The 26,916-nt window shown below is 46.6% G+C and overlaps 1 protein-coding gene, 2 long non-coding RNA genes, 2 other non-coding genes and 1 pseudogene across 5 annotated transcripts; 3 read left to right on the top strand and 3 right to left on the bottom strand.

Moving 5' to 3' along the window:
- The first annotated feature begins 43 nt into the window (after positions 1–43).
- LOC134478448 (uncharacterized) lies at positions 44–7,572 on the top strand. The gene is made up of 2 exons (XR_010051059.1): positions 44–755; positions 1,798–7,572. It is a non-coding gene; the product is annotated as an uncharacterized LOC134478448 (long non-coding RNA).
- Positions 7,573–9,103: 1,531 nt separating this feature from the next.
- Positions 9,104–10,000, bottom strand: LOC111754959 (small ribosomal subunit protein eS4-like; annotated as a pseudogene).
- A 3,302-nt stretch (positions 10,001–13,302) lies between these two features.
- Positions 13,303–18,986, top strand: LOC134478447 (uncharacterized). The gene is made up of 2 exons (XR_010051058.1): positions 13,303–18,345; positions 18,436–18,986. It is a non-coding gene; the product is annotated as an uncharacterized LOC134478447 (long non-coding RNA).
- Positions 14,421–14,493, bottom strand: Trnaf-gaa (transfer RNA phenylalanine (anticodon GAA)). Its single transcript has one exon. It is a non-coding gene; the product is annotated as a tRNA-Phe (tRNA).
- Trnae-cuc (transfer RNA glutamic acid (anticodon CUC)) lies at positions 14,785–14,856 on the top strand. The gene has a single exon. It is a non-coding gene; the product is annotated as a tRNA-Glu (tRNA).
- A 2,386-nt stretch (positions 18,987–21,372) lies between the features above and the next one.
- LOC100732448 (putative olfactory receptor 2W6) lies at positions 21,373–22,317 on the bottom strand. Its single transcript, XM_003463203.1, has one exon. The coding sequence runs from the start codon at positions 22,315–22,317 to the stop codon at positions 21,373–21,375; it is 945 nt and encodes a 314-aa protein (XP_003463251.1).
- Between the last annotated feature and the right edge of the window lie 4,599 nt (positions 22,318–26,916).

Here is a 26,916-nt window from a genome sequence, read left to right as displayed (position 1 = left end):
GTTTGGGTTAGAGTTCTGCTTAGCGTTAGCTGGTGCCAGGTTGGTGTGGGCGGGGTTGAGTTAGCTTAGGGTGCAGTGAAGCTTGGCCTGGGATTCGGGGAGCTGGCCCTAGACCCGAGGCTCTGTGCGGGCATCGCAGGCCTCGGTTGAGGGCACTGCAGCGGCGGCGCAGCCGGCGTATTCACCTCTGTCGGGTTCCTGCGAGCGCCATCACCCCTCCGCCTTGGAGGCCTCGCCCGGAGGGCACCGAAGGCAGCTGCTGCTCCCTCCTCCCCGCCTCGGCCCCAGGAAGGCCAGCGGTTTTGGGTGAGAGTGGCAAAGGTGCAGGCCGTCCGACCCCTGCTGGTTTCTGTCTTTTGTCCCTGTTTCCCTGGCCAGGGGCGTGGTCCCGGTGGCTCTAAGCACGGAAAAGGAAGAAAGGAAATTCCAGCCTATGCTCTGGCTTTTTGCTGCCTACAGTGTATCAAGCCAGTAGTGTAGGCAATGAGGCTGACAGCAACAGCAACACCTCCCTCAGTTCTTCCATGCTTCAAGTTGGGACAGGGCCTTGAACGCTGTCTTCCTGATCCACACGAACGTTTGATGAAAGAATCGGAAGTTGAAAATGATTATTGACATGTTGCTTACATTTAATACAGACCTAGATCATTGTGCATTTCGCAGACAGTGCAAATATAAGTTTTGGCAAAGTTTGTGCAAACTGAAAACTTCTTACCACAGAAAATGAAAAGATAACACACGCTGAGTTGTAACAGGTACGTAAAAGTTGCTTGTGCCGAGAGCAGCGGTATCAGGGACCTGGCCAAGGACCCCAACGGCCTGTATGAGGGGAACGGGAAAGGATGAAATAAGGAACAAATTTAATAATACAAAATGGGGGGTGGGTGGGAGGTCAGTGCCTCGGGATGGGATGGGCAGAGACAAAGACTTCCGATCCAGCCACTGCTTATCAGCCAGTGTAGGGAAGAGGGTTGGGCGCTTTTCTTGGAACAGCGCAGGGCAAGGAGAGGATGGGCGAGTTTAGCACTATAAGGGAACAAGCCAAGACCCAACCTTCCCCTGGGTGCTCATCTCACTGACCGAGAGAGGAAGGTGATTTCTAAAAAGCCAGCTCACAAGGAGAGCTAAGACAAACGATGTCAGTTTACAAATCATTGTCCCCAATATGCTGGCCCCTCACCTGCGCCTGTAGACATCCAGTGGGTCACAAACCACAGGCCCAAACCTGGGCCTCTGACTTCATGTCTCCTTTTCTACCTAAACTTTGGGTCTGACTCCCACTCTGTTGGGGCACAATTATAGCGCAGGAACACACTTATAAGATAGCAAACTTACAGATATTTCATGATAAATCCTGTTCTGATGTTTCTGCTGAAATGAATTGACCTTGCTGGTGTCTGCAGCCCAGCTGAGCGCTGAGTCAGAGTAATTCTCTGCACCCTAAGGCGCCCTGGACTAATTCCAGGGCCCCCTCCCTTATGCTAATGCCCTTAACTCTGCTCACTCTGTCAGGGCCCCTGCCCTTGTTCCCAGCCTGTTTCTATATTATGATAAACAATCCCTTGGTTTCAAGACCAGCCTGCCTGTCAGTATAGGACTCAATATGTGTAACTAATTATGTAACATTTAGTCACTTGCTTTGTACCTCCCACTTGTAAATTCTATATGAACTAAACTCTTCCTAAAATCAGAGTTGTCCTCTTTGGAGAATTCTGCGACAGTCCACTGGTGTGAACAGCCAACAGTCCGACTGCTGGTGAAAAGATTTAATGCTGCCTTCTTATCTCCTTGGTGCAGTCTTTCAGTTTGATATGGCTGGAGAATTTTCTGCAACAACTCAGCTCTGCACATAGACGTGGTAATTATCTGAGGAGTGCTCCATTCACCCTAAATTTGCCTAATCTCTGGATTGCCCTTTTGAGGTTGAAGGCACCAAGGTAAGGGCAACAAAGATGTTTTCGAGATACACAGGGACATCATAAGCAATAGATTTTCACCAGCTTTTGCTACTTCCTGTTCCAGATCACATTAACAGCACCTAGAAGTCTCCAGTTTTAGGTAGATAGTTAAAAACCAACAGGCCTGAGAACAGAGGGTCAAAGCAACATGGAGTACTAGACACAGGTAAACTAGGACCTCGGGGTATAATATATTTGAAATTAACTATTAGTCTCAGATTATAAAAAGGGGGAACATACACTATTTCTTTCAGTGTCTACTTTTTAAATCCTGCACAATCAATCGCTGTGTGCCTCTTCTGCATGTGCCTGGAAGTGCTCTGTGATGGAAGCCAGCAAGCCTTGTGCCTATCCCACAGGTGGGGGATTGTTATGGATTAAAACCTGTTGGTCAACTTAGTGCCAGCTGGATTACATCAGCATGGCCCTGAGAGTAGATGTCCCACCTGAGGAAAGTTGCCAGCATAAATAGAGACTGTGGAGAAGGACAAGCTATTGCATTGAAGTGTTGAGGCATTGTGAGTTTTCCTACAAATTGCTGTTTGAGCCATTGCTTCCCCTAGAGGAACTCTGGTCCTCACACGGAGCATTGCTTCCTGGCTCGGAAGGTAAGACATGTGCCTCCAGGATGAACTCCTCATGCTGGCTTCCTGGCTTTTACTCTGAAAGGATTTTGCCCTAAATGTGATGCTCTAGTGGTAGGAGGCGCTGGGAGGTCACCTTCCCCGCCGCTAAGCAATTTACCTGTGGCACAAAATGAATTCCAATGGGCTACCTGTACATCAGTAATGCCCCTTAGGTTCTACTCCAAACTTAAACTACATGTGTGCCTCCACACCACGTGTCGGGCAGAGAGAAAGCCAAACCCCAGAGGTCATGGAGTTTCTCTCTGAATTCTTAAAATAAAGGCCACTTTTATCTCATATTTCTATCTTTTTAGCCATGCCCAAAACTCTTTCATTTAGTTTCCTGCCTGGGAACGGCAGACAAGTGACTCCTGGGACCCTCCCAGTCTGAGTCCCCTGCCGGTTCACAGACTGGACTGCATCCTGGATTAATTTCTCACTTCTCAACATGCAGGAGCTGCTAAACTTGTCGCTGCTGGCTTGCAAACAATACCAGTCTAATTAATTTACCGCAGGTGAGTCAATTCTGTCCAAAGATTACTCTGTAGTGGGCTGGGCCCCATGCCAGATTTTCCTTCCATTCCCTGGACTTGGGTAATGCTCTCATGTCCCTTGGGCAGCCCCAAGGCAGAGCCATTACTAATCTGCGGAAAATCGACTTGTGCCTTTTGGTGATGATCAAAAACATGAGTTTTGGGACCGATTACTGTAGGTCTAAGAGGCCAGGTGACCACCTGACCTGGTTAGATCACGGTCTGTTGGCTCACCTGACTGTGATTGGATCATGGGGATCACTTCCTGTCCCCCAAAAAACATACCTATGGGGTGCCTAGTTCAAAAGGGACCAAAAACCAAAAAGCTGATGTTTTATTTATAGTTTATCACACTGATGACAAGTTTGCAGAAACTCTCCATTTGTTTTAAGAATGTGTCCTTCTCTCCCTCTGCTCCTCCAGGATCCCTCCCACATACACTTAGGAGGTGGCTTCTTCCTTTACAGCTTCACCCCTATATCTCATACACCAAATCTTGCAGCTGTCTCAGCATCCTCCTTTCCTCCCTGCTTCACCCATTTCTCAGTCCCTCCCCACCCCACCTGCCTTTTCCCGTGAGCACCGGGATGAGGGCTGTGTGCCCAGGCAGCATTGGGCTGTGCACAGGTGGGGCAGGCCAGGCCTGCGCACACCAACCGGGCTGTGCAGGCTGCTCTGGGCTCTCATGCCACACCCCCTGCCCCCTGCCCCGTGCTCCCTCTCCTGCCCCCCACCAAGAGTCTCTGGAGCAGTCCCAGCCCCCACCCCGCCCCTGAATGTGAGCTCTGAGCGGCAGCCTGGAGGAGGAGACAATGGGTTGTGGCAGGAGGAAAAGTGGCCAATTCTTATTTCAAGAGATCTCTATTAATCTACAAAAGGGTCCACACCAGCCTTATTTAATATAGTTCAAATTGGCCAAGTATATTTGAGTGCACTCTGATTTTATAACATCTATCTGTTGTTCCTTCAGTCCGTTTACAGATCTTCAGTCCATGTTTGTTCATTTGCCTGCTCTGTGAACAGCTATTCCTTTTTGTTTGAGCTCAGCAATTTTTTTCCTTTTTCATATTCTCAAACCATTTAATCAAGTTTTATTTGTGTTATAGATTTAAAAAAATGTTTCCACCTAATTTGCCAGCTGGTCAAAATGGTGGTAAAACTGGTTAAATAAAATCTCTTGGGGTGAGGAGACATTGGACAAGACTTCAATTAATGAAGAATGGGAAAGTGGCCACCTGGTAATTTTACCAGCCTTGTTTATTGATCAAAGCCTGCAATAATCTCCATAGCCTATGGGTGACACCTCAACTAAAGTTCGTATGAGTAAGACAATTCATTGTTGCTGATCTGATGGTATATTCAACCCTTCAAATATATTGTTTCTGCTGTCTTTTTCTTGTGTTCCAGCCAAAAGATACAAATCAGACCTGTTGGGTCTGATTAGGTCACCAGTCAAATAATAATTTTTAAACAAAAATTTATATAATGTATGATGACAAGTGTTTTCTTTCAGATCCAGACATACACTTAGAGATGCTTCACAAACTTATTCAGTGTTCAAATGTTAAAACACTCATGGTTAATAGCCATTTAATGTTCTATGTTAAGCTTACTGCCTATGCTGTACTGTACTGCTATCAATCTTCTGGATGTTCAGCAACTGAAATTAAGAGATAATTATAAATTCCTTTTGGATTCCTTTTGCTGGGATCCATCAGATATTTTCCAGAAAAAGATTATATGACACATGCAAAACTACAAGACCAGCACTGGGGCAGAGGCCAGATTTGAGCCTTTCCCAGCCTGTCTGCCTGCCCTGGCTCAGCCCTCCACCGAGCCATAATTAACTATACTCAACTGGTGTTAAATGACACCGTAGCTGATCTCTCTCCTAAATAAAAAGGTAAAGTTGACAAAACAGGCCATCCTCCAAAAATCAGATAGCATTAGACATTCTAACAACATAAAGAGATACTTACATATGACAAATAAATGACATGTCAGTTCCTAAAATTCCCTGAACCTTATCCTCCTTATGGGAAGCCATTACTAAAGTTATGATCATAAATACCCTGTTGATTGTATTATTTGACTCCTGCATACTTAATTGACTCTACAGATACCTTCCATTGTGGGCCAGATTCCAAGACAAAAGGCTAAACTTGGCCCTCAAACCCCACAGGGAGATCTTAATATGGCTTTTCACATTTTCAACAATAGAGTTAAAAAAATAACAGTGTGATCTTTTAGCAGTGACACTTGGAGCTCTGAGACAGGTAAACTGACACAAGGTGGAGCTGCCTGCGCCTCTCCTGGACCATGCCTCAAATGCAGCAGAAGGACATTGGGCAAGAGAGTGCCCCATCCTGGTGTTCCTTTGGGGCCTTACCCCAGGGCTACTGGACTGTCCAAGCCTCCAGAGTGGGTAAGGCATCCTAATTTCTAGCCCTCACTGGAAATGCCAACACTGCCAGTTTCATCACTGACAGATCTGCTTGGACTTGCTGCTGAAGACTGACGGGGCTCAGGGTCCACAGCCCCTATTAAGGTGTCCTTCTCGGAGTCCCAAGTCCCACTAGAGGTCTCAGGTAAGACTATACTTTGGGACATAGAGGCCATGTATAGGGTTCTTCCTGAGTTTTCAAGGTGCTATATTAAGTCCTCAGTCTCTATAGGGGGTGTTGATGGCCAACCTATGTGCCTTTACAGACAGGGCCTATTTCATGCAGGTTCCAGACTCGCTTCTTCTCTGGTCAATCCCATAGTTTGAGGTACCTCCAATCCCACCTGTACTTCCCATGCCATGCCTATTTTAATTCATCTCAGAGATCCTTCAATTCTTTCTTGTGTTCCCCAATATCCCGTAGCTTCCAAACATTTACAGGGACTTAAATCTATAATTAAGTACCTTTTAGACAATGGTTTTCTTGAATCTACACATTCACCGTATAATACTCCCATTCTCCTGGTACTCAAGACTGATGCATCTTACCTTCAAATACAAGACCTTAAGATACTCAATAATGCTGTTACCCCAACCCACCCAGGGGTGCCAAACCCTTATACCATGCTCTCTCATTTCCCTCCCTCCACCACTCACTTTAAAGTCCTAGATCTAAAAATGCCTTTTTATTCCTTTGTGTTTATGCAGATGACCCAGACACTCTGAAGTCTCAACAGCTCACACCTGTTATCTCTAGTAAACCCTCTCCTCAGGGACACATAGCACCCCCTTCCTTTCCTATTCACCAATTTCTCAGACACAAACCTGGTCAAGACTGACAGATAAATTTTATACACATGCCCTGCCACAAAACTCTCAAATATGTTCTTAACTTTGTTTGTACTTTTTCAGGATAAATAAAAGCCTTTTCCACAACAGGGAGACTGCTGATATACTTACTAACGTCCTGTTACATAAAATCATTCCAAGGACTACAACCAAGGTGGAGCAGCCCATACTTGGTTTCTCGGCAACCTCAACAGCGGTCAAAGTTGTTAGACTGCCATCCTGGTTTCACATCACTCAGGCTAAGTGGTGCCCTCCCAGCCCTAGATCTAACCATCCCTTTGCTCACTCATCCCCACCTCACCAAGGCCTCACAGCCACAACTCTCTGGCTGTCATGTTTTGTTATCCAATTTGGTTCCTAATTTCTTACATTCTATTAATTATCCTTTTTACAGTAGGACTCTCAACTGTCTTTTGTAAAGACTCCTACATCATGCATACCAGAGACAAGTCTTTCCTACCTACCCTCTTAACTTTTACCCTCTCAGCTGGAGGAATAATCACCTCTCATAACTCCACTGCTCCTAACCCCAATTTATTTTTCAGAATTCTACCTCACCATGGCAATGATTCTACCTCAACATGATCCTGATAAAATGACATATCTGAATCAAAGGCACCTTTTCTTCTACCTCACTTGGGTCCTTAAATATGGTAGTGGCCTGCCTCCTCATAACACCTTATCTCTTTGTTTTTCCATCTAAAGTGCAGGCATTCATTCAGTGATAAAGTTGTCCTGGTTAAAACACCTGGCACCAACTTCTACATGGGCATCAACTACATCCCATTGACCCTCCTAAACCCCAGTACAGTGCCTCCTTTAGCAGGAAGCAGTAAAAGAAAAAAAAAAACTTCGCCCTTTTTCCTAATAATAAAAAGAAGGGAATGAAAGGATTTTGTCCTAAATGAGATGCTGTAGTGGTGGGAGGCGCTGGGAGGCCCTGGGAGATGAAAGGTCACCTTCCCCGCCCCTAAGCTATTTACCTGTGGCACAAAATGAATTCCAGTGGGCTACCTGTGCATCAGTAATGTCCCTTAGGCTCCACCCCAAACCTAAGCTACATGTATGCCCCCATACCACGAGTCGGGCAGAGAAAAAGCCAGACCCTGGAGATCATGGAGTTTTTCTCTGAATTCCTAAAATAAAGGCCTTTTTTAATCTCATATTTCTATCTTTTTAGCCATGCCGAAAACTCTTTCATACTTGACTGTGCTTATCGTCGGAGGAGCTCAGAGCCTCTCTGAGGATAGCTATGGTGCTTTTCCAGACAGCCTTGTTCTTTGTTGTGAGTGTGACTTCTCGGCCTCAGCATAGAACCCTCAAACCACCAGCACAGCTCCTTCACCCTGCTGCCATAGACTTTCTAGCTTCCACCGCTGATCTCTGGGCCTTCCTGGCACAGATCCATAAAAGAGAGTGGCATGAGTCCTTCTTGTGGGCTCTAGACCTCCAGTTGGACTCATGGGAGGCATTATGATGAGCTCTGGGTTTTTATTTGGACTCAAGGGACATTGCTGTGGGATTTAGGCCCTTGACTAAATGTCTTTGGTGTTGTGGATAGATTTCCTGCAGTTTCTTGTGTTAACTCTGGGTGACCATCATAAAAAATATTATGAACTCTATATCTGATTCTAATTGTTCTCTGAACAACCCTTGACTACAACAGGGATGTCACAGTTCCCATGTCTCCACTTGGAGACCTCCTTGGATCCTGTCTGGTGACATTTAAACTTAACGAGACATTCAATATTCAATGTGCCCTGGAATTTCAAAAATTAAACTCTATTTTTAAGAGATGGTCTCCCTGTCTCAGGCAGGCCTTGAACTCACTATCTCAGGCTGACCTGGACCCTACACAAACCTCCCCATAAGCCTCTCACGTGTTGAGGTCACAAGTATGTGCCATCACACCTGGATACATTTCAGACACTTAGACATGTTTATGATGTGATGAATTTTATAGAAAAGATTCAAAGGACCTGGCTGTCAAACAGCATGTCTACCAAAACAGGTTTCTAACTAAACAGGAAGACTACCTCTGGGAGCTGCATACTAATTCACATAGGATTAAAAGCTTGATGTTGTGCATGAGTAAAGGACTTTTTTGAGCATCATCATACTCTATTTGAGTCTGGATGACTTCCCTCCTCATGCCACCTTAGAGACCGTTTTGCCCTCTGCTCTGGCTGCCAGCCTCTGCTCTCTCTTCAGCAGTGGTGAGGTGGATTCCTTTTTCCTAGTGTATTAGTCAGGGTTTTACTAGAGAAAACAGATATAACATGAGATATACAAATGTATAAGAAATGACAAGATTGGCTTACAGTGGTCAGCCACAGGGTCAGATGAGGAAGTATGCAGAGGGTGTCTACATGCTGGAGGCTGAAGGATTCAATCCAAGGTCTGGAGTTCACCCTAGTGTCTCGTACAAGTCCACACCAGCAGGCTGATGGGTCTGTGACAGAAGGCCAGAGGCTCTACGATGGAAGGCTGAAAAATCTACACTGGAAGCCAGGAGATGATGTCCAAACCAGAGCTTCTCCCAAGAATGGAATGCATTCTTCCTTCCTCCTCCCCTTTTATACCTCCAGGTGATGAGTCACCCAGGGTGGTTTTCTACACCCAAGGGTGTGGAGTTGCTAAACCCTTTTAGTTAAGCTTCGAAATGTCTCAAACTGACACAATCATCCACTGCACCTAAGGAAAAGAAATTCATGGCTTGTTGCCTTTGCCAATAACAAAAATATTGGAGAGTGGGTGGCAAAGCTGTTGTCATTGGCATCTTTCACATGAGCCACATCAAAAGAGATGGATTATCTCTCCTTGTGATGATCACACTAATCCTTTCCAAGCTGGCACCTCCAGTCACCATATAACGGTTACCAGTGTCAAACTGGATGAATTCAGTACTCTTAGTACCCAAATCCACCTGCGCCGTGTCACTCCCCAGACTGTGTGAGCACTCTGAGTCACCAGATGTGGGATGCCTTTTGTTCCCACAAAGAGCTTTCTTACTTGGCAGACTTTGTACTTGGCCTCCACAATCCTCATGCAGTGAATGGCAGAGTGACCCTTGGGATCCCCCTCTCTAGTCCTGTCAGTGCTGGTGATACCATAAACTGGCAGGATAGGTTATTCTGCTTGGACTCTGCCTTTGGTCTTCACAATGTCTTGCATGCAAATCTCCCTGACTTCATGGCCTGTCTTGGCACAGTGAAGTCTGTTCCTCTGGACGATGCTGCGAGGCAGACATGCTCTCCGCATAAGGGGATCAGTGGATGGATGAGAAGCAAACGCACTGGTCAATTTACTCAGTATCCAGTGTTTTGAAGCTACCACTCCTTCAGATGCTTCTTGGGACCACGAGCCATGGCTGCACTGGGAATGCAAAGAGCACAACTGTTTTGCTGAGGGGATAGTTAGCTGACTCTTATCATGCTGCGCGGCATGGGAATCCGAATGTTCTCGGCTTGATTGCCTGTCAGCCTAGGACAGCACTGTTTTACCATGACAAAGGCAGATATGGATGTGCTAAATGTTCACATTTCACTTATACAATACTGGAGTAAGAAACAGAAGGAGTAAAAGATATGCTACTCTATTATGGGACAGAACGAATATAAAGCTGTTGTTTTAAGTAAATATAGGTGTCTTGGTTACTTTTCTGTTTTTGAGACAAAACACTTGATGCCCAAAATGAAGGCAAGAAAGGTGTATTTAGCTCACAGTCTGTGGCAGTGTCAGTCCCTAATCAGCTGGCTCCAAGGCAGGATGTGTGGCCCCGAGGAAACAGTTCATGGTGGCACAAGACAGCAAAAGCAACAAGAGCAAAACAGAAGGAGTGTACAGAGGACACTCCTCGTCCTGCTGTAGTCAGGGGCTGCAGAGAGAAGTTACAGTTACATACAGGACACAGAATTTGTAATATTTTATGGTGGTCACCCAGAGTTAAACACAAGGAATTGCAGGAAGTCTGACCACAACACTAAAGACCCAGAATACTCAGCCAAAGGCCTGGATCCCGTAGCAATGAGTCCAGCTGAAGACCGAGAGCTCGTGACAGTGCCTCCAAGTCCACCTGGAGGTCTAGACCCACAACAAGGACTTCAGCAGGTCTATTTTATGGATCTGCGCTGGGAAGGCCCAAGGTCAGCGGTGGAAGCTAGAAAGTTTGTGTCACAGGAATGAAGGATCTGTGCCAGGGGATTGAGGGTTCTATACTGGATCCAAGAAGCAACGCTCAAAATAAGGAACAGGGCTCCCCTGAAAATTATCACAGCCATCCTCAGTCACAGTGAGGTCCTCAGCTCCTCTGATGATGCGAACAGTTGAGAACATGTTAGGAAGCCAGTGTAACAAATTTCTTCTGGAGAATAAACAGCAAATATCTTCGCCTCCAGAGCCAGGAAATGATGCTGAAAGTAAGGACCAGAGCTCTCCTAAAGTGAACCACAGCCACTCAGTGACAAGGTCCCAAACTCCTCAGAGAATAATGGCCATATGGGGAAGGTAGGCATGACAAGTTCCTGCAGGAGAACCAACGGCTCCACACAACAACACTTAGGAGAACTCACAACATCCCGCTCTTCCTCTCCACGTCTCTTTTTGTGCTGGCAGCTTTCCTCAGGTGGGTCATCTACATACAACACCATGCTGAGTTAATCCAGCTGGTGTTATTGACCACCAGTTTAATCCATAGCAGGTCCCTTACATGGTATGTAGGCCTCACCCACCCTACAGTTAGCACTCACACCTATAATTCCAGCTTTGGACCACGTGTCCTCCACAAACTCTAGAAGCCTGCTCCCATGACTGCCTGAGGCTCTGGTGGGGGGCATCCAGACTCCAACCATAACAACAGGTAATGTCTGCTGAGGTACTTTGAGTGTACTTTTTTTTAAATTTTAGATTCGGTCTCACGCTATAATTCAAACTGGTCTCAATCTTGTGGCGATCCGCCGGCCTCAGACTTCCAGCGGCTGGGATTACAAGCGTGCACCACCATTCCTGTTCCACTTCTATTTTATTTATATTCTTTGACATTGCGCTTATATTTTACATTCTTCCCTGTGGAGCGCAGCTGAGCTGGATGGAGATCATTCGACCACTCCTTTGGAGCAAGAGCAAGGCCCGCCTTGAGAACAGGAAACGCCAGAGGGGAGCCAAGTGAACAGGTTGTTGGGACTCCAGCACTGCTGTCCAGCACGTGTCCGCCTTGGAGCTCCTCCCTGTTAATTACAGCATGGACAGCCCCAGAATGTCTCACTGTCACTGTTCTCGGCAGAACACCGAGCCCTTGCACTTTTGACCCCATCGCCTGCTTACCGCCATTTTACTGTGTATAACTAAAGAGGGAGACTGAAGACCGAGCTGGGTTGGCACTGCCCCTCCATCACAGGCCGGGTCCCGCCCAGCCCCAGCTTTCCTCTATGTGTGTCTAGTTCTCTCTTGATCTCCATGGCCCCCCCTCAGGACCCCGCTGGCTGCAGGGGTGGCGGCACTTCTTTATATTTATGTTATGTCTTATATTAAGGTAGCTTAAGAGTGCAAGCAACAGAGGTCCTGGGTTCAATTCCCGGCAGGAAAGAAAGACGAACGGAAGGAAAGAAGGAAGTGTCGCATCCGTCTCTTGGGCGGCCGCTGGGGTCACAGGCTGAGCCCTAGTGGAAAACTGGAGGGACAAGGTTCAGAGACAGGAGGACACTTTATTTGTGAAGAGGAGGGAGACAGGAGGAGGTAGAGGGCTACCCTGATGAGAAGGAATGGGGCTGGGGCTCCGGAAGGATGGGGCCTGGCAGGGCTTTATTCTCTGCAGTGTATGGGGGTGGTGAGTGACCCTCCTCCGCCCGGAACTGGCCATGACTGAGTCGGCTTCCGGGCGCCTCTGCTACCCGCATTTCTCTGGCCGCGTGTGTGCGCCTCCGGTCTGCTTACCTGTCTTCTTCGAAGTACTTTAATTTTTGGGTGGGCAGCTGGCTGGCAAGCAAGTCTCTAATTCTTGGTTATTTTACAGTTAGTAAGGGGCGGGTGGGTGGCTGCTGCACTCTGTGAAGCCCTGAGTGACTACACTGGTGACTCCGGAGTGAACGCACGTGTGCACGCGTGCACACACCAGCGCACAGCTGGGCACACGACACTTGGGTGCGAGCCGGCCCCTTGCTCCCCTGTAGTCTGCTGGAGCAGGCTGCTAGGTCTTGCTGCCCGGCTCTCTCGAGGTGTCCGGCCCCTCAGCTCTTCCTCCGGGGTCTGGATGCAAGTTCCAAGGCCTCTTGGTGCCTCTCTTTATGGGGTTTTTCTCTTTTTCTACCCATCCTTGACTTGCTTCCCAGGCGAATCTCTCTAGTAAGGTGTGTTTTAATCCTAGTCAGGATTAGCTAGAGGACCTCGTGGGGCCTCTGTTTTACTGTCTCCAGTACAGACCACTGTCCTTACAGGAGTTAAGAGGAGGATGGAGGGGAAAAGAGAGGAGGGGAGAGAAGGGGAGGGAAGAAGAGGGGAGGGGAGGGAAGAAGAGGGGAGGGGAGGGGAAGATCATTGGGCCCCACTGTAGACTTGACAGCTTCAGAATCTGCATTTGATTTTGATACACGAATTTGAACTTTACGGAGCCGACTCAGCAGTCCTTCACCTTTTCCTTTAAGTTCAAGGCTATTTTTAAACCAGTCTGGCAAAGATTGCAAGGAGCAGCGGGTTAGGCTCATCGGCTTCTGCAGCTCTTGGGCGGGGCCCCCAAATCACTTCCGGTGGTAGGTGGGGCCTGGCAGGCTGGAGCGCCGGGGAGCCCAGCGATAGTGGGCGGTCCCGACTGGGTTGGCGGACCCATCGCAATGGGCAGGTCCTGGCGGGGTGGGCGGTCCCAGCGTGAGTGGGCGCGTCCCGGCGAAGTGAGAGTCCCGGCGGGATGCGCGGGGTCCGCACTGTCGCCTACTTTTGCTGAGAGCTTGCTGTCACTCTTGGGAAGTTTGGTAGCTTCTTAAAACAGGACGGCATAAGCACCGTCCACCCTCTGCTGGCTTTCTCGGCGTTAATCTTATAGGCGTAAGTAGTACTGAAATGTCGAGGCAGTAACAGAACGGCCAGCTGCCCGTCGGTGAGTGCGCGTACCACGCGTGGTGAATTCAGGGAGGCAGAACACTAAGGGATAGGAAAAGACAGGAAACAACTGTGCACTCAACAAACGGAAGGGGAAAAGAAACCCACGCGGAACGGGTCCAGGGACAACGAGCACGCCCACGTGCGCGCCCTAGCGCTGCGATTCCTGCACTGTCCCCGCGAGCTCCACGCATCGCGCGCGGCCACGGCTGAGGTCGAGGCGAGGCAGCGCGGTTCCTGCAGAGGCGCCCATCTTCTCTGTCGCCTGCTTCCTGAGCTCGATCCTGGCCTTGACTGTCGCGGCAGGGGTGCACGGACACGCGCGGGGGTGCTGAGCATTTGAGTTTTGCGTTTATTACTACGTGATTACACGTGACTACATTCTAGCAGGGAGCTGTCCTGAGTGCGCATGGGTTTCTGCTGCTCTTCATAGAGGCGTGTGAGCCTACGCTTACCCACGAGAAACAAATTGAGTCAAAACCGCTCATCTTTGAGAAGCAGCTGATTCTGAGGTCATGGGAGGGCGTGGGAGAGACCCACGAGGAACACGGATGGAGGTGGGGCCTCAGCTCAGAGGTCCTGTGAATCATCTACGGAAGGCGGTGCCAGGCGAACGCAGAGCCCACGCAGACCCTGCTGCACGGGTGGGTGCTTGGGAGGACGACTCCAGGAAAAGGCGTAACGGATTCAGCGTTGTGCAACCTGAGACCGACCGAGCAGGAGTTCCCCCGGCAGTACCGACGCGGGCTCGAGCCGGAGCCTAGTACCGGGGCTGTGCTGGCAGGACGGCCGTGTCGTCGCGCATTTTGCATCTCTCTTATGAATACGAGGAACGAGGGCCCTTTTCTGTCGGTCATTTGTAGAGTGTGAATGAAAAAATATATATATGAGATATTAAACAAAATAGAAAATGTAACGGGGTTGCCGAAACCCGGGATCGAACCAGGGACCTTTAGATCTTCAGTCTAACGCTCTCCCAACTGAGCTATTTCGGCTCCGCCTCCAGCTTGTCGCAAGGAAACCTAATGGTGTTCTCACCAGATTCCTGCGCGGCTGCGCCTTCATTTAGTGACCAACACGGCTCGTGCTCTGAGGAACCTGAGATAAAGAATGGATTCTGTCCTCGAATGGCTGATTGTTTTGTGAGGAGAAAGGCAAGGAAACGACTCTGAATTAAGTCATAAATTCCGCAGGTTTGGCTTCTTTTTCATTTCTCTAGCTCTGGCGTCCTGAGCACATGTGCGGCTTTCAGTTCATAGTAATTCGGCAGAGACCTCTTAGCACCTTCCCTGGTGGTCTAGTGGTTAGGATTCGGCGCTCTCACCGCCGCGGCCCGGGTTCGATTCCCGGTCAGGGAAAAGCACTTTTTTGCACCATTAAAACCAATCTCTTAACGATTACCCTTCTAATTGTGGGCAAACTAGCTTTTCATTTTCCCATCAGCGCTTTCTATGTAGAAACCGGGGTCCAGATTTGGTATACCAAGTACAGAACGCCAAGCGCTGTACTGTCCAGTGATTTATAAGAATTTTGGACGTATCTGATCCTCTAACCCTGCCACTGTTCTAGGCGTGTTGAGAGGGTTCAGGCACCGCCGAAGCTGGAAGGGACAGGAACTGGGGAAGACTCCAGTGCAACTGAACCGCAGTCTCAGGCCCAGCTTCGGCCACTCAACCCCAGCAAAGAGCGGTGAACCGTCCCTGAGCGCTCGCTCGGCGGCGCTGGGGACGCACGTCAGGGGGCGTGGCCCGCTCACCTCTCCCTGAGCCAGTGCTGCGCGCCCTCTGCTGACGCCGAGGCCCTGGTTTTATTGCGGAGACCGTGGGGCCCAGCGCCCAGGCCTCCCTCCCTCAGGACTTCCCCGAGCCCCTTCTCCATTTGACACGGCAACATAGGGACTGCCCTAGTGATGCGGCCCAGGCAGAACCCTGGGTCCCGATCTGCTGCTTGTTGAAAGCGTGGTTCCAGTTTCCTTCTGGGGCAGCCAGATTTGCTATGAACTGTGACAGTCCTTGGGCCTGTGGGTGCCCAGCGGGGAGCGAGACACCAGCGAGGCCTGACCTTCATCTGCGACCTTTGCGACTGGAAGCTTTGGATCAGCTCTCTTTTTGCTTTGCACAGGGGCATGACGGTCGTTTAGTGCCTGTCTAGGTGGCGGCAGGCACAAGGCTGATTAGCCCTGAATGTGCATAATTTCACCCATTCAAGATGAAGACACAGGATGGGGACCTTCAGGGGCGTCCACCTGCACCCGGAAGTCCCCAGCCGCTGTCCGGATCTGTGCTCGCCTGGACCTCGGGAAAGGCGGGGACCAAGAGCTTAGACCACTGCTGGCAGAGGCCGACTGTCCTGGAAATGTCGCTCTAACCGGTCACTGCCGAAGAGGTGGAGGCAACCAGCTTGGCGCCCCGAAATCTGAGCCCTGGGCGTCCTTTGTTGTTTCTTTATAGAGGGGTTTTAGCTGGGGAAAAAGCAGAAGGGGGCATGGTTCATCAGTTGTTTTGTTTAGCTGGCCACTTTGGTCTTAAATTTCAGCATCCCAAAGTTTTGTTACCATCATGTCCCTCCTCTGAAGGACATACAGTCCTTCCCAGCGGGGGTTGTATCGGTGGATTGTGGTGACCCGGGTAGTGGCCTCCTAGAATCTTTTTTTTTTTCTCCTTGAATCTTATTAGGGTGCTCAGGAGACACTGTCCTGTTATCAAAAGTAACAGATAGAGTGGCTCCGCTAGCACTGTGATGTCCCTTGGGCTGGGATCCAATTCCAGCCTTCTCCTATTTCTTTCTTTCTCCACCGGATCCTGTCCCTCCAGTCCCTGACCTTTGTAGTGACCACTCCTGACTGGTTTACACAATAGGAACGTGTTCTCCTAGGAAGATGCATGTACCTCCCTTCTTGTGGTGACAAGGTCTAGGACTTGCCTCTTTTGTAGAGCTGCCAATGAAATAATCTGGTTTTGGAGGGAGACTAGTGAGCCAGCACTTGTGACCTGCATGGCTCTTGAGGTTTTTGTGATGAGGACCACTAAGGGCCGTGGGGTGAAGAAATGAAGACTGATGGGAGAGAAGGAACTGATCAACCAGTGCAGCATGTTTACTTATACACTCAAGAGGAGGATGTCAAATTTTTTTTTTTTTTTTGTCTTTTTCATTTTTATCAGTACCAGGGATCGGACTCATGACCACAAACTTGCAAGGAAGGCGCTTATACCGCTGAGCTAAATCCCGAGACCCTGAGGAGGGGGTCAATTTTAACCCCACTGCCTAGCAACTCTTCTGCCTCGCTGGTCTGGGCCCCCTGCTTTCTTGGAGCTGGAACAGCTTGTTTATGTAGCTTGTTTAGGGGTCTCTGTGTTTTCAGGGCTGGCCTTGCTTTAGCCCCACATATTCGATCAATCTCCAGTTTCAATGGCTTTCTGCATGTCCCTATTTCTTGTTTTGTTGTAGCATGGGATGGATGGTTAGTTGGAGCTGGCAGAGCTGTGTTTGAAGAACTTTGTGGAAGACCTTTTTATTTTTGAACACTTTAAGTGTGGTCTAATAATTTTAAGTTTTGGTATTTAGTAATTTAACTCCGTATAGTCTATTAATCTGTAACAGTGTAGCTGGCAAGTGTTAGACAATGTTAATGATTTAAGCTTTTTTCATAGCTAACATTTATTTTGTTATATATTTTGTGGGTCTTTTTATAGGATGGTTAAGACCAAGTTAGAATGAGGCATGTTTTAAGTATAATCAGACTTTGTTATCTATTAAGGTCAGTTAAGTCTCCTCAGAAAATGTGTTAGTTTGTTCAATAGTGTTAGTTGTCTGGATGATTTATGAGCTGGATTGAAAAAGAATTACAATAAACAATACTTGCATCCCAATATTACGAGGAATTACTATTTCAGTATTCTCCCCTTTCAGGTCCCTCTGACCTGAGAAGGCTCCCTTGATCATACTTGACCCAAATATTCTCAATCAGAAATTGAATGCATGTCAGTTTGCTCCATTAGGATTGTTACAGTCAGATGATAGTAAATTGTTTCTTTCTGGTGCTAGCTGATGGAGAAAAAAATTTTTTTTTTCTTTTGAGACAGGGTCTCACTATGCAGTTCTTGGCCTTGAGCTGGCCAGTCTTGTGAGCCATTTTGCAAAGAGGTCTTGAAATGGCCTTGAGCTCACTTTGTAGCCCAGACTGGTCCTGTGCAATGATCCTCCAGGTTTACCTTCCAGAGAGCTGAGATTATAGGCTTGTGCCAATATGTCTGGCAATGGAAAATTATTAAGTCTTTACATCATACCTTTCACTTGGGAGAGACAAAACTCACCAGATGGCCTCAAAGTTATTCATAGGAAAGGGAATTTCTGAGACAATACAACAGATAATTAGTACATATGATATCTGTCAAAAGAATAAGCCTCTTAATCAGACGTAGTTCCTCCAAGTATGCAGAGACATGGTAAAGACCCTGGTGAATGGCAGTTAGATTTTAATCATATGCCAAAGATTAAGAGACTTCAATACTTATTAGTTTGGGTAGATACTTTCACAAAGTGGGTTGAGGCCTTTCCTTGTAGAATAGAAGAAGTGCAAATGGTGGTAAAGTCTTTGGTCTCAGGAATCACTCCCAGATTCGGACTTCCTAAGAGCTTACAGGGTGACACTGGACCTTCCTTTAAGCAGCAGTCACACAGAATGCCTCTCAGGCACTGGACATTCTCTATCACCTCCATTGTGCATGGAGGCCATGATCATCAGGAAAGGTAGAGAAAATGAACGAGGCCTTTCAGAGACCTCTTTGCAAAATGGCTCACAAGAACCACCTACAGTGGCCTCATTTACTACTTCTAGCAACATCAAAGTAAGAAATACATCTCAAATTTCGCCTCAGTTCCTTTGAAATGCTTTATAGATGCTCTTTTCTCACTAATGATTTTTTTTTATTTGATAGAGAAAAGGATGCCTTGCTGAAGGATAGCACCTCACTGCTAAATTTCAACAGACTCTTCAGTTAATTGAAGCTCAGCCTAAAGAGAAGGGGAATCTCATATTCCCCAGAGATTTAATATGTAAGGTCTCTTCTCTCATCATGTCCTTCCCTAGGACCAATTTGGGAAGGACCATACACCATGATCCTGTCAACTCCATCATCTCCTATGTAGCAGGCCTGGACTGCTGGATCACACTTGACTCATGCCCTGGGAACCATCCAAATGTAAACAACCATCTGAATACTCCTGTGAACCCACAGAATACTTAAAACTCTTTTTTGGTACCAGAGATTGAATTTACAACCACATGCTTGCAGGGAAGGTGCTTATGCCGCTGAGCTAAACCCCTGGCCCTAAAATTCTTGTTCAAGAAGAAAACAAAGTCTTCAGATAAACAATCTAAGATATGACTTTTAGCTTCTTTACTAATTACCACTTGAAGAAGAGTGCAATTTCTTTCAAGTGTGGGCACAGTAATGTGTAGAATCATTAAAACAAACATCTTGCTGGATATGTGGCCTGCTCCCCTTGTCAAGTACATCAGAACTTGCTTGCTGGGTATTCCCACTTTAAGGAGATGATTGGAATAAGCTACATTGATGAATCACTAAAAAGTTCAGTTTTTAGTTTAGCCCACCATTACGAGGTAACTAGTGACCTAGAAACTACAGCTTTAATGTTTCTGGATGTAATCAAAATTTTTCTAAGGATGCCACTGAAGCCTTTCTATAGGCTTTAGTGAAATCCCTATTAAATGAGTAAGGGTCCTGTCTTGAGGGCCAACAACCTTAGATATTAAGATGGCTATTTTCAGACAAGGGATGATTATCTATGGTTAACCTCCATTATAGAGAGGCCTCCCTTAGTAGAGAGGTTCTCTTATGTTGGGAACAAGGGAATCACTCCTATTCTCATTGGCCTAACTCTACTAAATACATGGGAATGATGTTTTCCAAGCAGTGCATACACACCATCACTTTACAGGTCGAAGACTGGTTTGCAACAGCCTGGTCTAACCACGATGGAATTAGATGGGAAGCCCCGAGTGTGACTCATTGTTCCTGTGGAACTGATCTGTGGTCTGGCTACTTCTTGGATAGTTAGGGAGATGCACATTGGAACTTGTGTGATTACAAGGCAGAAGTATCAAAATATCCACCAACCTGTAAACTTACCCCATCTATGACATCAGTGGTCTAGGAGCATGTTTCACCTGTATGATCAGTGACTTCTATCGTTATCCCTCCCCTAGGATTAGAGGATATCATGAACATATCAAGGCTTTGGCTATTCATACTCAGCAGGCCTTAAATGACACTGCAACTGGACTCTCTTTCCTAAATAAAGAAATAAAATGAATGTGGCAACCCATCCCCCAAATTGGATGACATTAGCCATTTTGACTAATAACAGAAGGAGCACTATTTAGGTGAAAATATAAATGTTACAGGTACAGCTAAATCTCTTGCATACTCCTCTCCAATTTGTTCCTCCTTTCTTCCAGATTAACTGCTCCCTGAAGGTTGATGCTAGCTCTAAGCGTGTTTGTGCACTTTTAGTAGAGATGCGGGCCGCTTCCCTGTGACCACGGCCCGTTAGGCTCAGGGATGGTTCCAGGTCCACACCGGCCAGGCTGCTGGGTTTCCCTGTGAGATTATTCCACGGGAATAATCTCCCGTGGAGGGAAGATCCACCAGCAGGCAGGGGGGTCCTCTGCACACGGTCAGTCTGCTGGCAGGAGCACGGCGGGCCCCTGATGCCTGAGGCTGCTGTGAAGGCGGCGGCATGTCCCGTGTGCTCTGGAGCCCTCCACCCCCCAGCTGGCGTCCTGGGCGTGCACGGACGCGCGAGGGCTCTGCCTGGGTCACTATCCACGCGGAAAGTTAACAAGAGTGGGGTGGAAAAACAGCCCACGTCAAATCCTACGTTAAAACTGACACCTCTGTGAAACACTAAGTACTTTTTACGTGTTGTTTTACTTCCTCATACGGTCAGGCTGCGCGGAGCACAGCGGAGGGTTATTCGCTCCACAGCCTGTGGCTCCGAGGCGGGAGCCTGGCCGAGGCCCGGGGCGGCAACGGGGAGAGAAGGGAGGCCGAGGGAGGAAGGAGAGGGGGGCCCTGCAGGCCCCGCCCGCGGCGGCCGCCTCAGACCAGGCCTCACTTCCCATCAGCACTCAGACTCAGCGGACAACTAGACCGCTTAGGACTGTTACGCTAGGATCCCGCCCGCCTGACGGATTTCCCCTGTGTGCTTCCCAGTTAGCGTGGGCCGCACAGCACCGCCCCTCGGCACTGACTTCCGCGTGCTTCCAGCAAATCCGGAACCTGAATCTCCTGCTCTTCCGCGCAGGCCAATGCTCCCCCAATCAGCTGTCAATACGTCATTCTGCCCGCCCCCTCTACGCCCCGCCCTCTCTCCTGTCAAAACCAAATGAAAGAGCCGGTTTTCTGTCTTCCTTGGCGGGTGCTTGCCTCTCTTCCGCAGCCCTCCTGTGGGGAGTAAAGGCCTTTTTTCTTTCTCTTGTTTTCTCTCCTTTTGTCTCTCTCTCACATCCAAGGACCAAACACTGCCAATTCCCCGGACCCTACTTGTGAGAGCAGTAGGGTTAGGGAGGACATGGTAGATGGGAACCATAACTCCTATCTTCACTGTGTTTAGTATATTTGATAGTTATATATTTGCCTGTTGTTCTTGACTGGTCTTTTTTCCCCCAACAGATTGTGCGTCTCCTTATCATTCCTCTGTATTTCCTATGCATTTAAAGTTAAACATTGCACCTAGTGCAATTTTTGGTGCCCAGTGGGGTATTTAAACAAAAGAGTTGACTCAGCTTCCGTAGATAAGGCTATTTTCCCATTCATTCTCTACACTCTGGTTTAATTTTTTTCTTTTACTCACATTCTTGTAGAACACTTTTTAAGACTCAAAATTCTCTTCATGGCAGCTTTTACATCTTTGTTTCTTAAAGTGTAGATGAGAGGGTTAAGGCTAGGTGTGACGATTGTGTAAAAGAGTGTGAAGAACTTTCCTTCTTCTTGGGATGTGGTATTTTGTGGTTTCATGTACATATAAATGACTGTTCCATAAAACAGAGTTACTACCGTGAGGTGGGAACCACAAGTATTCAGCACTTTCCTCCATCTTGCTGCTGACTTGATCTTCATTACAGTTTGAGTGATAACTCCATATGAAATGAAAATTAGTGACAGAGGTGCTAGAAGAAATGCAACGCCAAGAGCAAAGACAACATATTCAATTACTTTTGAATATACACACGCCATCTTGATCAAGGCTGGCATCTCACAGAAAAAATTATCTACTTCCCAGTGCCCACATCTTGGTAACTTTAGAGTTAAAGAACAAACAATTAAGGCACTGCCAAGGCCACCCAACCAGGATAACAGCACCATCTTCTGGCAAAGCTGAGGGTACATTATCACGGTATAGTGCAGAGGCTGACAGACAGCAGCGTAGCGATCATAGGCCATCACTGCCAGGAGAAGACATTCTGTGGCTCCCAAGTCCAGGGCAAAGAAGAACTGGAGCACACAGCCTCCATATGTGATTGATCTTTTTGGACCCCACATGTTTACCAGCATTTGAGGAACAATGCTAGTTGTGTAACAGAGGTCCAGAAAAGACAGGTTGGATAAGAAAAAATACATAGGAGTATGGAGGTGGGCATCTAGATAAGATATGGCTATGATGGTTGTGTTTCCCACCAGAGTCACAATGTAGAAGATGAAGACAAACGTAGAAATGATGGGCTCTAGTTGGGGTTGATTGGAAAAGCCCAGAAGGATGAAGTCTGTCCCCAGACTTCCATTTTTTGTTTCCATGGCTCCTATGGAAGGCTGAGAAAAAACATTGTAGTAACCAAAAAGTATCAGTCTTAGACACTGCAGTCTCTGTCATTCATAATGGATATCAAAACTCACATCACATGTTTAATTTTTCCTATTTGGAGTGTCTCTTTTAACATTTGCTTGGTTGGTATTCAGTGCCCAGATCTTCTCCATATTTAATTGTATCCAAAGTGATTCTAAAATAAAATGCTTTATGCAACCATGGAGTATTGTAAACCACTGAAAGGAATCAGTGTCTCACATCTGCCAGGATACTATGTATTTTGGTTAATAGTGAAACCATGAAGTTAATAATATAATTTTAAAAGAAGGATATATTTTGAGGACATTTTTCCCTTAAACTATAACATTATTATCTGATACTACTTAATTAAATGTGACAATCTTGTTCCTTATTTAGAGTAGAACTTTAGACAGATAGTTAAATGACATATTTCCTTGGGCTAAGCTTCATTGTTCTATAACAAAATTGCTTTCCAAACTCACTTCCAAATGTCTACATACAAAACATTATAGTGATGATCATAATACAATGAGCATCCATGTACTCCTCATATTTTTATTTTCCCTCAACATGGCTTTAGATATCATAGTTATTGTACCAGTTTTGATGTTTCCTACTATCCTGTCTTTTTTTGTTAGTGGGTTTGTTTTTGGTTGCTAAGAAAGAAAAGTTTCCTTTTCTTATTACTAAACTTACATGTGTAGAAGCCATTTTGGAATACCTTTCATGTCTAATATTACACAGTTTAAGCAACATTATGGAGCTGTTGCAGAATTAAAAGTTGAATTAATTCCAGGAATATTTGTCTGCTATAATGACATAGTAATGATCACTTTCAGCTCCTCCTCGTATGGAAATTGCCCAGAATTTTCCAAGCTTGTACTTTAGACAAGAAAAAGTTAATTAAACAACCAGCAAGTGTTTTCGTTCTCATGGAAATTGTCAGTTTTATGAATGGATCTTCTGGTTGCTTTTCAGCCTTTATGTAAAAGCATCATTTTCTTTTGTTTCTAAAAAGTACAGAGAAGCATAAAATCCAGCAGCATGTCATAACCTCTCCAGGGCCTAGAATTGGAATATCTGGAAAACACCAACTTACCAAACAGTAAAGGGAAAAAACTTCCAGATAGTAAGCAAAAGCCAACAGAAAAGCCAGAAATCACAGAGAAGCAGGAGAACCTGAAGATAATGTAAGGAAAAAGAAGGAAGCAGGCTGGAACACTAATCCTGACACAAAGGGAAGGGATCTGTCTCCGAAGACGGAAGGCAGGTGCAGGGAGACGATGAGGGGACCTGACTGTGTTACCTCAAGAAAAAAATTCACAATTGTTTTAAGCTGCAAGAACACTATGAGTTTTTTTTTTTTTTTTTTTTTTTTTGTCTTTTTGAGACAGGGTCTCACTATACAGTTCAGGCTGAACTTGAGCTTTGTAGCGCAGGCTGGTCTCAAAGTTGCAAAGATCCTCCTGCCTCAGCCTTCAGAGGTCTGGGATTACAGACATGTGCCACCATGCCTGACTCAGCAGGGGCTTTTACTCTGAAAATGACTCCTGGGTGACATGCTAGAGTTGGAGAAGAAATCCACTGTAGCACCCACCATATTAGTCAAGAGCCATTTTTGCATGTAGTTAAGGGTTTAATGCTGAGCTACCTTGGAAATAAGAAGCCACAGAGCCACTGTACTACTTTCTGCATTTGTGGTGGCACGCTTCTGGTTGAGAGGGCCACAAGAAGAGCTCCCAAGAGGGGATAGGTGGAGACGTTTAAGCAGCGGGGAGTTCTGGAAAGAGCATAGTCATTCTGCTCTCTCTGCACAGAAGTGAGACAATTTACATGTAGATTTTGGAGGCAGAGGATTCTGAAAGTGCTAGCTTTAACTCCAGTGGACTGCTTGGTCCTCTTCACTCTGCTGTCCCAGCACAGAGGTCAGTGGTCTGCTTCATTTCTTCACTAGCCGGCTTCATCAGGGCTATGCCTTGGCTTGGACAGAGGCCACACCCTGGGGCACAGGAACTCGAGGTCTCTGGAGCAAGGGGGGCACTGGCTGTAAAGCTGGGTGGACAACAGTCACTTGGCGTGTTTGGAGGGACGCGGTATAGGGAGCAGCGGGAGTGAATACGGCCCTAAGGCAGATACTGCTCCATTCACTGACTCCACTCAGCAAGAGCAGTGGGGTCAGACTCCATATTCACACATAAAATCGTGAGTGTGGAAATTAAAGAAGGCTTCGAAGTGGCTCAGTACCTGCCTTTCATAGCCAGTGGATCCCGGTACTGCAGACCATGGAAAGCAACCTGTTATTCAAGCATGCAGAGGAAGATTTTGGATTTATTTCACTTTTTGAGTTTTCCTTTAGTCTATTTTACCCATTTTTCTTGTCATTTACTTTTTTGTTACTTGCACCTATTAATTTTCTTTTATTTTAAATTTGCTCATTTATCTCAGTTTTCTCTCCTCACCTACCTTTTCTTAATTTTCAAATTTTACTCCTTTCTGTTTCCCTTCCCTGAATTTCATTTAGATGTTTATCTGAAGGGCTCTGGGCCTCATCCTGACCGTAAATGTTCACAACACAGCTCAGTAGTAATCACTTCTTTGCTCTTTCTTTCTTTCTTTTTCTTTTTCTTTTCTTTTTTTTTTTTTTGCTTTGAATTACTTTCATTTAAATCTTACAGAAACCTGATTGGAGTTAAGTATGTAAGTATAAGTCCAGTAACAATTTCTACAAAAATGCACATACAATGCCAGAATTTCTTAAAAGCAACTAATCCCATACTTTAATTTTGTATAAAACATGCATTAATTATCAACTGTCACATGTTGACCAAAATCGGTCTCTATAAGAAGAGATGGTCCTATATATAGTCAATAAGAAAACCTGTGAACAAGAGGGGAAAAAGAGTTTTTTTGGTTAATGTAAATGAAGAAGCAGTACTTTCAGAAACAAGTCCTTCAACACTGGGGCAGTTGGACAATTGTGCTGCACGGTGCCGTGCTGCCCCGGAGATCTGGTCCCGAACTGTCCAGGAAGGAAGGGGCTTTCGGATAGTTAAGTCGGACACTAGAGAAGACACAAACTCAGGAGAGGATGGAATACGAGAGCACCACTTTGCAGGAGAGGTTCAATACATCCTCAGACATCTGGAAGATGTGTTTGCAGATACCCTGTGCTTTTTAACTGAGCCCTCTCCACATGGCCAGCTATGGGTACACAAGAATCTCCCACAGTCAGAGGACCTGCTGGCCCCACACACCGGTCTTTGGGAGTGCCTATAACTAGGAGGTTGAAAACCAACAAACAGGACCTGGACCGTTTCTAAGTGGCCTTGACTTTTCAGAGATCTCATTCACCCTGTCCAGAGGTGACTGGACACTCGTGCACCATGGCTGCTGCTGGGCACAGATGCGTGTGGTCCCAAAGCCACATGCTTTGGCTAAGACACCTCAGAGTGTCATCTATTGTCAGGAAAACCTGGGTTTCATCAGAAGGAACTGAGGGCTCTGTATTTACCAGATGTTTTCCAGGCAGAAAGAGATTTCCTACCAACTGAAGGGATGTTCCCTCAGAAATGAGGTTCTACACAACATTGCGCGAGGATCTTCAGAACAAGACCTCCATCATTGAGAAGTGGCTGTGGACATTACATTTATATACCTACACTCATCATTCATGAGGCCCAGGAATCTCCCAGAAAATCTGTCTTTCAAAGCTGGGAAGTCACAGCTCCTGGTCACTACAAGCAGCTAAGTCAGAAACTATGTGTCTTTAGCACAGATTTGAGGAGAAAGATAATAACTTATTAGGGTTCTAACAACACTTTCGAAACAGAACAGTATCAAATATATGCTTGAAACATACACATAGGAATAACCCTGATAATGTTAGGAAATCTGGAGGACTTTGTAAACCATCAAGATTTCACAGGATCATTCTGATATCCAGTCATTTTGTAGGCAGCAAAAAGGGTACTGGCAGACTTTTCCCAGGAAGTCCTGTGAGTGCTACAGGATTGAATTCTAATATTCGAATGCCAATAGAACTGTGAATGAAAATTTCACTTTACTAGTAGGATTTGTAACAAAGATTTGCTTCTTTAACCTGGGTATCTATATCTCTGCCTGCAATGGACCTCTGGGTCAAAACCAACCAATCAGTCTTGGATACTCCAAGTTCCTAGACCCTTACAAACTGGGACAAACCTCAGTCAGCAGGGAGGCAGAAGGGCAGGCAGCCTGAGGAAGCTGTGACCAAGGCACCGAGATCGGGAGTGGGGACAGAAAGGGGCTCAGGTGGACAGGAAGTGAGCCTTCTGCAATGCATGGGCGGGGGGTGCTGGAAGGCAATAGCTCTTTGCTTTGTCAGGAAACAATTTGCATTCCAAAGTTTTAAACTGGCTGTTTCCACAATCAAAAAGACAATTTCTTTTTGTATATAGCTCAAATAATTTATGGCTTCCATGCCATTCATAACTGCAGGCCAGACAAATTCCTGCTGGTTTTTCTTCCTCTGGGGAGCAGGCACTACAGAGATACCACGAGCTCTAGCTCCGACTGCCGCCCGCGCACCC

The sequence above is a fragment of the Cavia porcellus genome, unplaced genomic scaffold, assembly GCF_034190915.1.
Source record: "Cavia porcellus strain 051 isolate PalLab524CR breed Dunkin Hartley unplaced genomic scaffold, mCavPor4.1 scaffold_13, whole genome shotgun sequence".
NCBI classification, from domain to species: domain Eukaryota; kingdom Metazoa; phylum Chordata; class Mammalia; order Rodentia; family Caviidae; genus Cavia; species Cavia porcellus.
Note: the sequence above shows the minus strand (reverse complement) of the source record. Positions and strands in the feature narration are given on the sequence as shown.

Coding starts and splice junctions, on each gene's coding strand:
- LOC100732448 (XM_003463203.1), bottom strand. CDS start 22,317: ATGGAAACAAAAAATGGAAGTCTGGGGACAGACTTCATCCTTCTGGGC.